Below are 11145 nucleotides of genomic sequence, written 5' to 3'. Positions count from 1 at the left end.
CAATGCCCATTGCTCACTGTGAAAGACTTCACCAAAGGCTGCACTTACTCCACTGAAAGAGCTGCATCATGTAGTACTGTATCATCAGCATGAAAACAAAACTTAACACGTACTTACAAATATAATGAATGCATAGAGTGGATAATAAAGCACCCAAAACATTATTAGTTAGACTGAGCACATGAGCAGTTTGACAAATAAAATGTTTGTTTCTATGGCACAATGCTCACAAGCAGGTGGAGCTCATTTAGGCCCAATAGAAGATGCATCACAATCAATTAAAGCAATCTTAATTTTCAGATTTTCCAAAATGTTATGAGATGCTCTAAACTTTTTTATAGTTGGGTACACCAGTGCTTACCAGTATAAAGTGTCCCTTTAGCTGAACCTTCACATGTGAATAGGATAAGATTGTTTTAATCAAATTACTCAATATACATAAGTATTGGCGCTAAGGTTCTCAGGTAATGGAATCTCTGATACACAGGAAATAACCTCTTTTGTTACCTAACAGACATACAAAGAGAGGCTCCATCTTACTTGGTTATTTGGTCAAACCTTAACAAGGTTGCTGTAAAAGCCCAGGCACATGTTCCTCCAGCAACCCAGCTTCCTGATCAGGAAACCCACGTGAAGCCAGTAGTGAATACAGGTTTTCCTATTGCAAAAATCAGTGGAAAAAAACATATTTTAGTTAAATTTAGTCTAATGCATTTAACTCTTCAACTCTTACTCTGCACTTGGATGGGCAAGTGTGTTCAGACCTTTGACTGTTACAGGATGTCGAATGCACATTTATTCATCAGTGTAGGCAAGCTTCGGCATACACATATGTACAGCCTTAAATAAAAATGTCCTTTAAGAAACTAATTGTAATTCTGGGATGGTTACCGACACAACTATTGCAGTAAAAAGTGATATGATGTCATAATTGTGGTATACGGTCAAATATAACACGATGGTCAGCCAACCAGCATTCAGGATTCAAAACAACCAAACCACAATTGAGTGTGGTACAGCATACAGACAATTTTCCATGGCTAAGACCTCTTCTTAAGCACAAAATATTGCAGTGCCTGAACACAGCTCTTAACCATGATATATTAGCAATATATCACAAGCACCAATATGCCTTATTGCTCTTATAAACCAATGCATTAAAAAAGTAAAAGTGTAAAAATGTCATATCCATAGTAAACGGCTCATAAACCACAGCGATTAGCCAATCAGTATTCAGGTTTCAAACCATCTCATTGGCCCTCATTTATCATTCTTGCGTAGAAACGGGCGTATATGTTGGCGTAAGATTTTGCTTACACTCCTCTCACCGCCTGATTAATGAAGCTGTGCGTACCTTTAAAATCCAGGTGTACGCAATACCTGTCCTTGATAAATGCCGCGGCTGAAAACGATCGTCATTAGAATAACACGCCCCTATATATTCAAGTCTCCGCTTCCCCCACGCCCTCATTTTACGCCATGGACACACGGAAGACGGCAAAAAAGAGAAACTTCTCTCACGTGGAGATTGAGACGATCACCAGGGAGGTAGAAAGAAATAAAATTGTTTTATTTGGCAGTTTAAAAAGAGGAATAAAAGATGATGATATGATGTGGAGTACCATTCATTAGCATTAATAACTGCATGACAATTTGTAATATTCGTCTTATTATTTCATGATATTTATCAATGACGTTTATTGTTATTTAGAAGAAGAATGTCGTTATTATTATTTCTATTATTGTCTAAAAGAAGAAGAATGTCATTTTTATTATTTTGTCAGTCTGAATTATATTTTGGTAATTCAAAGCCTTTTATTACTGAACCCAGTCCATGCGCAACTGCCGGGCCTAACCCTGAAACGTCATGTAAAGCGCACAGACTCGCATCTGAGGGAATACATATAAGTCAAATGCTTTGGTAAAGTCACACAAATGAAACCTTGAAGTCCATGTTGCACAAAAATAAACACTGAAGTTTGTAATTATGTTTTTTTTTTTACAGTAGGTCATAATATATCACATCTTTTAGTTTGTCAGTGCGTTAGGATTTTCTTTTCTGCGCTGTTAAGGTTTCATTTCTCTCCGCCATGTCCATGTGCAATATTTTGTTGTCATCCATCCACCAAAGATCACTCCAAATATAACTATTAATACTGTTTTATTTTCAGTTTACATCTCTGCACTGGCATAACATCAGTGCACGAGGGAACTGCAGCAGGGGCTGAGTGTACGGCTACACATTTTTTACTTGAGACAGGTCAAAATAAAAGTCCCGTCTCTTCACACATGCGCACAATTAACTCTTGCACAATTTTGGGTATACAACAGTCAGTATCATAATTAAACAACATAATATAACATAAATGATGAGAACATATAACTCAACATGCGCATTTCCGCACTAACTCAAAACGTGCGTACACCACCTCCTGAGCTGGCGTAGGATTTGAGAGTGCCGTACGCCAACGTCCATATTGATAAATCTCAAAGTCACCGTGGTTTTGGGTGTACGCCAGGTGTACGCTGGAAATTTGGTGTACGCACTTTTGATAAATGAGGGCCATTGTGTATTTCTTATATTTCACTTTAGATTTTTATATTTCCACTAGAGGGCCCTCTAGTCTCATTGCATGAGGTGCACTGCTGCATGGCCATGCATAAGCCACATCGTAGCTATTAACCAGAAAAGGCCAGCCTATATACAGTATAACAAAGTCTAACACACACAAAAATACACTTGTATACATTCTTATACAATTCAATTAGTGGAGTATGTCCCTGAGTGCCATAAACTGATTAGCCTAGATCCCTAATATTCAACTCTGGACATAAAGACCTGGGACACCTTGTACAATGATCAGTTACCAGTAAGCCTGCCCTGTGGACCTCTGGCCAAGACTTTATGCCATAAGTGTCCACAGGAAACAAAACTTAATCACAAGGCAACCTGCATATAAAACGTAGTCCTATTTAAAGTTTGCCTGTTTTAATTGCATTTTCTGTATAATGTTCTATTTTTTTGGATTTTTGGAAACAAGTGTTTGGAAAATGTTGAACGACATTTTGGGCCTATATTTATAAGCCACCAGCCATTTTGTTTTCTTTGGCCTAGGCTGTTGTATTGTGATTCGTCTGAGGATGTTAAAATTGAAAGTGAAAGAGTTCTCTCCACGAAACGCTGACACATTCAGCCGAAACAGCTCACTGTGACAGCTTTCAACGAAGTAACTGAAAAAGGAAAAGAAAAGTCAACAGCACGTGGACTCTGTCTCACCTTTTACATGACCGCTCTTATTTTGTGACTTTCACACATTGTTTAAGGATGCTCAACACTTCCCGACCGTGCCAGCCTCAAAGTGGTGGCTTTTCCTTTGAAAACAGTCGCAGGTGAGTTACCGACTGCAATGTGAGAAACAATTTACATCTTCAAACTCATTGTAAAAAGGTTATATCTGAAATACGTCTTTAATAATATTATGCACCAAGTGTCGTGAAAGTTGCTATTAGTTGTTTGTCCCGGATGTTTTGAGGTGGTTGAGGGAATGTTCACGTTTATCCTGGCTGTCTTGAGGTGGGTGAGGGAATGTTCACGTTTATCCTGGCTGTCTTGAGATGGGTTAGGGAATGTTCACGTTTATCCTGGCTGTCTTGAAGTGGGTGAGGGAATGTTCACGTTTATCATGGCTGTCTTGAGGTGGGTGAGGGGGCGTTCACGCGCTAGCGCACCTCTACACTCATGTGTATTCGTTACGTTTATTCTGTTGACAAACATGTTGTTAGTTGCGCCCCTTAACTTATGTTTAATTTACGCATCAATGGACTAGGGCAGGGGTGTCAAACCGGTTCCACGGAGGGCCGAGTGTCTGCAGGTTTTTTGGATTTTCCTATAAGTTGGTTCCCAGTTCAGACCAACGCAACCAGGTGAGGGTAGAAACTAACCAATTACTGACCTAATTAATCAATCAAGTACAGGGTGAGAGCGAAAACCTGCAGACACTCAGCCCTCGTGGAACCAGTTTGACATCTCTGGACTAGGGTCAGTAGAAGCTCAGGAATGTGACTGGATTCATCTTTCCATGAGGCTTAATACAATAACCATCAAATACATGAAGCTCTCCTTATCCAAAATCAGGAGAGCTGTCTATTTTATTTTATTGGGCAGGGAGGGTAGTTTCCCCCACAGTTTGCCATTGGCAGGTTTTCTTTCAAATATTAAAATTTGCTCCCCTATTGACATCATTTCGGGACAAAGAAATATCCTACATAAATTAGCCGAACAAACCACAATGCAATGAATAATACAATTATTGTTCTGGGTACAATTCTACTATGTGGCACTATTGCTCGACCTAGGACGTAATGCTTCAATATTATTCTGAATATTTGCTCTTTCACCTTCTAAAGTGTGTGCTAAGTTCAGGGTGGTCCAGAGGTCTCTGGTGGACGAGGACCTCTGCAGTGGGAGTCTGAATCCAGCTTGCTCTTTATCTCTCAACAGATCCCTATCTAAACCACTGAATGCCTGGAAATATGTCCTTAACATTTCTGTACATGTGTTAGTTATAACCAGTTATAATGCTTTATTCTGATCCTGATATTCAAAAGTCACATGCAGTCGATCTGCACGTTTGTCCAGTCCTTTAATGTCCAGAATCCAAACTGTCCACTGAACATTTGATAAATGGATGTTACATGACACTAGAATTGGACATTCGAGAATATCAAGGGAAGCCTTCAGTGTTAGGTACAAGATGGGGAGGGATGTATTTTCGGTTTGTATAGATTAACATACTCATAGCCTAGTGTGTTGCAGTTATATACTTGAAGTAAAAATGTATTCTATTTTCTACCTTATGATCATTGTTTGCATTGTCTGCATCCACCTCTGATCGTGGTAATAATACTGGCGGGCATAATGGGCTTGTCCTTGGTGGTCGACAACCCCTAAAACCTCTGGCTAGTAGCCCTTAATGTTAAAGTTTATGAACACAGGATCGCTAGAGTTATTGTTATTAGTGGTCGTAAACATACCTTATTTTTGTTGTAATGGTATTAGGGGAGAATGTGTTCATATTCTTGTCAGAAAGGCAGGGTCATGTGAGAATATTTCTCACCTTTGGGGAAGGGGTGCTTTTCAAAATTATCATGGCTCCTTGAGGCCTTCCCTCTAAAAATGGCTAACATTCCATTTACTTTAGTGGCACGATATCAGAATCCCTAACTAATTTCCAATCTAATAAAACACAGCATAGCCTCAAATCATTTAAAACTTTAAGATATCCTTGCATCTATAGCTCTGTCTATACATCTTTTAGGGTTAGAGTTATTGTTTGTTATTGTTTGAATTAAGGCTGGAATCCTTCATTGAACATGAACCAACTAGTCACTGTGCCGGTTTTGGTAAGAATCTGAGGGATGGGTGTGGAGAAATGTAACCATGCACAATTTTGAAGAGAGAGCAATGCAAGGAATGACCATCAATGTTTTAACCATGATTTTAGGCTATACTATTTTTACCTTAAATTTACAAGATGTTGTATTCTGATGCTCAGTAAGCTCAGGATACATCTGTAGTCTTTTCTAAAAGATCAATATGTATATTACTGATAATATTAATATTACTATCTAATATGAATAATATTGCACTACTGAAAACAAGTTAACTTCAGGCTTACATAGTGTGTAGAGAGAGGTAGCTTTATGGAGATTTCATATTTCAAGTGTTTAATTTGCAGGAATGCTGTTTTGGAAGGAAATTTGTCAGAGCTTGGGTACAGTTCTCCCAAGGCAAGGAAGACTGGAACCACAATTGCTGGCATCGTTTTCAAGGTGAGAAGCAGTGGATATATTAAGGCAACACATTCCCATATTCACCCAAGTAATCTTCACAGTGTCACCATATTGTGATGTAGATGGCAATATGTCCTCAAATTAACAATGTCCCCAAATGTAGCAATCAATATGTCCCCATAATGTGATATTGCCATCAAAATGGCCCTCCCCATAATGTGATGCAGCCATCAATGTCTCCATAATTTAATGTAGCTGTCAATATGTCCCCATAATGTGATATGGCCATCAAAATGTCCCTCCCCATGATGCGATGTAGCCATCTGGGGTTTAGTTCTGCCCAACGCACTGTGTGATAATAGTTTGGGTTTTCTCCCTCCTACAAAGGATGGGGTGATACTTGGAGCAGACACAAGAGCCACTGATGACATGGTGGTGGCTGACAAAAATTGCATGAAGATCCATTACATTGCACCCAACATCTAGTAAGTGACATAATAATACAAATGCTATATAGATGATTGATTTGATAGAAGTACCTCTATGTAGGTCAACCTGTCCAATGAAATGCACAGACTGGGGCTTTTGTTAAGTCACAATTGTTCACCTGCTGATGACTCTTTATTGTAGCTGTTGTGGGGCAGGTGTTGCCGCGGATGCAGAAGTCACCACTCAGATGATGTCCTCCAACGTGGAGCTCCACTCGCTCAGCACAGGACGCCCTCCGCTTGTTGTCACGGTTACCCGACAACTGAAACAGATGCTCTTTAGGTAAGAGAGGGTGCATGAATGAGTCTTTTACGGTGTAGTCATTCGGCTAACATCGTTTGAATGCTTATGAAAACAGCCGTGGGGGTGTGCCTTTGTCAATAACGGCACAAGCCTACTTTTTTACCCAACAACCAGTTTTCATGGTGCTGTAACCTTGTGGCATAAAGCCTCCATCGCCCTTCCACTCCAGGTATCAGGGGCATATCGGCTCCTCTCTGATTGTCGGAGGTGTGGACGTGACTGGAGCTCACCTTTACAGCGTCTACCCACATGGCTCCTATGACAAACTGCCGTTCCTAACTATGGGTATAGCTTTCTATTCATCTGTCCTTCTAATGGTCAAGCTGGGGTCTGTCGGTCAGTGACGGAGATATTTTGGCATCACCTGCGTTGCAGATCATTAATGTCCCGAAGATGCTATGAATAGTGATTTCAGAAAGGATAGAAACAGTGCTGCATTTGTTTTTGTAGGTTCAGGAGCCGGGCCAGCCATTTCCATCTTTGAAGACAGATTCAGACCAAACATGGAGGTGCGATGCATCTTTTATATCTAATTTGTTTTATTATAAGAAACACACACACATTTAAAACATCAGTTGAATTACATAAGAAAATAAACAATGACCCCAACCTCTGAGTAGGTTTTAGGTTGATTTATTTCAGCATTTATTTTTCTCACTTGTCTCATTGTCTATATGACTCAGCTGGAGGATGCTAAACAGCTGGTGCGGGATGCCATTGTTGCTGGGATTTTCTGTGACCTGGGCTCTGGCAGTAACGTAGACCTGTGCATCATCACCCAGGCTGGGGTGCAGTACCTCAGGGCCTATGACCAGCCTGCCCAGAAGGGGAAAAAGTGAGCTACACCTTTAATGTGACTTCATTATGCAGGAATGTACCTTCATGCATGTACATTGTACTCACTCACACTCTCTCTTGATTTTTTCCAGAGAGGGACAGTACAAGTACAAGCCAGGCACAACTGCAGTTTTGACTAAGACAGTCACACCCTTGCCCCTGGACATTGTTGATGAATCAGTTCAACTTATGGACACTCAATGAAATGATAAGCTCCTGCAGACTTACACACATTCATGAATTCCAACACACTATGGTTTGCTGGTGCATTGATAATTCTATTTGGTTTAGCATATAGCGTGTTTGTGGAAAGTTTTTAATTCATAATTTTCTTGCAGACAATGTAGATTATGAAATGTTAAAAGGCAATAAAATATTTCTTAAAGGCAACAATGACATTAAGTGTCTGCAGCAAGCATCAGTCATTTGAATTGCAATAATGTTTGTACCTACTGTGAAAATACAGGTAGGCATTTTTGTTGTCTGAGAACATTGTACCATAACCTACCACAAAACATAAACATTTGAATATAGTAATTAGAATTTTTTTCTGTCTGTAGAATTATTACTAACACATTATTACAAACCTTTATTATTACAAAGAAGTGAATGTGCTAGCTAGTATGGCTCTTAGGAGAGATTAGGCAAATGTAGGTGTCAATGAGTACTACGGGCAGTAGGACCACAGGGATGGCAGTAGAGTGAAATAGAGACAAAGGGTGAAATTAAGTTTCAATATTGTCTGTATCAAACTATTAAAGATAGCTTTCGCTTTAAGTCTCCATATGACACACTCGTCTGATTGGTCAGGTAGGCGGGCCTTCTGTGTCTCGCAATCAATGAACAAACCGCTTCACTTTCACAGGCCCATAGATTAATCTCATTGGCTCTGCGAACAGACGGACACCAAGGAAGGTAGTTTGAATTTTGTTGATCCACGGTACCGTACATGCGTGCAGACCATAAAGTACATTCTACTACTATAATATTACTGTACTGATAATATTTGGTGCATGGTTAAGTAAAGGATATTCACATACGAGTTTTATTAGCAGGTAAGTAATGTTTTTGTACACGTTATAAAACGTTGACGGCTTTGTATGGTTTGCTAACGTTACTGTTGCTAGGTTCGCTATGGTTAGATCGCTGGGCAAATAAGTTGCAAGGCGGTCAGTGTTTAACCCAGATGAGAACTGGGTAACTACTTTTATTTCAATGTCAACTTGATGTATGGCGAGTTACAGTACCAAGATTTTACAAAACGATGAGTTGGCTACTGTAGCTAACTATCTGCTGACCTTGCATTTGCATTGAATGCTTGTGCTGTTTTTGTTGGATAAATGTTCTCCACACTTTTAATTGCAACTGATTTGGTAGAATCAATGCACCCCAGTGCAATGCAAAAAGCAAGTGCTGTTTTGAACGCCAGAATAAAGGCACTGGGGGTGACTAGGTTTGGTGTGAAGTACAGGGTTGGTATACGTTTGAGCAGCAATTTTGTGTGCGTGTGCGCGCGAATAGCAATTTTAGGATTGTAGTGTCCAAATATCTCTTGCTCCTAATATAATAACTTGGCTCGACATAACTGTGACCCTGTGATGTCAGCTAGAGAACCAAAGCATATTGGGAAATTATTCTCCTTTAATCTAGCATGCATTTAATTTCCAATCTTTTTAATCTTCCATTCTGTTCAATTTGACATCTGACTGAAGTGTGTGATGATTTATGAAGATGACATGCCTGGTTTGTGATTCAGACCAAGGAGGCAAAATATGTAGACATGTCACTTAACACACATTTCTTTTCCTCTTCTCCAACAGTCTGTTGACACTGTTTTTAACTAGTATTGGAGGATGCCCCGCCGCGATCTTGACACTTCCACTGCAAGTCGACGCAAGGGCAAGGCACCAAAGCGTCGGCCTCCAGTCCCAGCCCTGCCCGCTTCACCACGGCGGAGTGGACCTTTAGGTGAGGAGGATGGAGAGGAGGTGAACGCGGTGTGGTGTCATGCCTCCTCAGTCCTGACACTAACGCAGAACAGCTTCCTTCGTTTGTGTGCACTAGTGAAACATTTTGCTGTGACTATGTACTTGTTCCTTATTTCAGAAGACTTGACAGGCTCCTACTGTCAATTATTTTCCCAATTTAAAAGTTGAAAACAAGTGACTTCAAAAAGGACTACAATTATACGGTTCTGTTCTCATTGTTTAAAGATTGTTTAAAGCCTCTGCAGGTCCTTCGCACTCTCCCCGTAAGAAGAAAAGGTTCCGCCCCGGCACCCGAGCTCTGATGGAGATCCGGAAGTACCAGAAGAGCACCGACTTGCTTCTGCGGAAGGGACCGTTTGCACGCCTGGTATAAAACCTGCATGGCTGTCACTTCTTTCTTGCCTGGTTGAGTTTAAGTAGCGTGTTTTGTGTAGTCCCCTTTGATGGATGTTGCCACCGGTTGACCATATCACTTGTTGAGGATGATATAGTTAGCCATGTGAACTGTTCTTAAAATCCGGATAATGCTGCTGGGGTCTTAACTTGGGATAAGTACAACAAAGATACACTAAAGGTTTTCCACTTCAAGGTGCTACCCTAAGGTAATGTTTTCTACTAGTGGGTATTTCTCAGTGAATTGAATGATTGTTTATTGGTGTTGTCTACGCAGGTTCGGGAGGTGTGCCAGACATTTAGCAGGGACTACATGAGATGGCAGGTGTATGCCCTACTGGCCTTGCAGGAAGTAAGTCCACTTTGATCACCTGTGCTGAGAAACGCTCATCAAGATCTAAACCAGGGCTGTTCAGTTGGTCCTCAAAACACTGTTTGAAGAATGTTTTCATTCAAAATTAGTTAAATTACTAAATCTGACCTGGGACACAAGTTGAATGCATTTCACTTCATAAAACCAAATAATAAGTCAACTGTGTCAGTGAGGATGTATTCTGGTTATTTGTCTTCCAGGCTGCGGAGGCTTTCCTTGTGTTATTGTTTTCTGATGCTTACCTCTGTACCATCCACGCCAAGCGTGTAACGCTGTTCCCACGAGACATTCAACTTGCACGACGAATTCGAGGAGCAGATCATCTCTGAGAACATCAAGCTATTATATTATATATGTAAGTGTGGTTTGGAAGTAGCCTGTTATGCCTTATTAGGCAGTGTATACTCTGTTAGTTCATCTGATCGGCCAGTTTATATACTGTAATAGTCAGTTGAAAATGTAAAATTGTATATAAATGTTTTATTATTTTTATGAAAAATGTTGTAATGTTTGATGTTATTAAATAAAATGTTTTAGCTGGATTAAACAATGAGCCATGCTGCATATTTTCAAAACTTCATATATATAGTGGGGAGGTTGGACGGAACCATAAAATGACTCCGTTGATGGATATGGACTAAACCTGTTTATATGGTACCTTCTGTTACTTATCCTGCTGCTTAAAACTACAGCTCCATAGTTAGATCCTGGACATGAGTTTCTGTCATGTTAATTTGTTTTTTTGTCTTGTCCATTTTGCCCATGTATATGAGGTGTGTGCTATCCACCCACCTCCATGTATCTGAGGTGTCAGTGTGCTGTCCACCCACCTATGTCCCTGTGTGTTTTCAGCCTGTGGTGTGGTGATCCCAGGTGCGTCTTTTGGCTCTTTTCCTTAATTGGTCTCTTGGGATCGCTTTCTGCTGCCTCATGCCCCGAGATATTCCCGCCTTCCCACTAGACAGCCAA

General features: G+C 40.3%; 2 protein-coding genes across 4 annotated transcripts; both read left to right on the top strand.

Moving 5' to 3' along the window:
- The first annotated feature begins 3173 nt into the window (after nt 1-3173).
- psmb10 (proteasome 20S subunit beta 10) lies at nt 3174-7810 on the top strand. Its single transcript, NM_001304159.1, is given in 8 exon segments — nt 3174-3390; nt 5739-5832; nt 6181-6278; nt 6424-6564; nt 6755-6870; nt 7036-7094; nt 7269-7420; nt 7515-7810. Coding segments are annotated over 8 exon segments (837 nt in total). The 5' UTR covers nt 3174-3325; the 3' UTR covers nt 7627-7810.
- Nucleotides 7802-11131, top strand: cenpa (centromere protein A). 3 transcript variants are annotated; one of them, XM_010900514.5, is made up of 6 exons: nt 7802-8477; nt 9243-9390; nt 9647-9777; nt 10081-10155; nt 10377-10531; nt 11029-11131. In XM_010900514.5, exons 2-5 carry the CDS (start codon nt 9276-9278, stop codon nt 10503-10505), a joined length of 450 nt encoding a protein of 149 aa, XP_010898816.1. In that variant the 5' UTR covers nt 7802-8477; nt 9243-9275; the 3' UTR covers nt 10506-10531; nt 11029-11131.
- The last annotated feature ends 14 nt before the right edge of the window (nt 11132-11145 follow it).

This window comes from Esox lucius, chromosome 10, assembly GCF_011004845.1.
Source record: "Esox lucius isolate fEsoLuc1 chromosome 10, fEsoLuc1.pri, whole genome shotgun sequence".
Lineage (NCBI taxonomy): Eukaryota > Metazoa > Chordata > Actinopteri > Esociformes > Esocidae > Esox > Esox lucius.
Note: the sequence above shows the minus strand (reverse complement) of the source record. Positions and strands in the feature narration are given on the sequence as shown.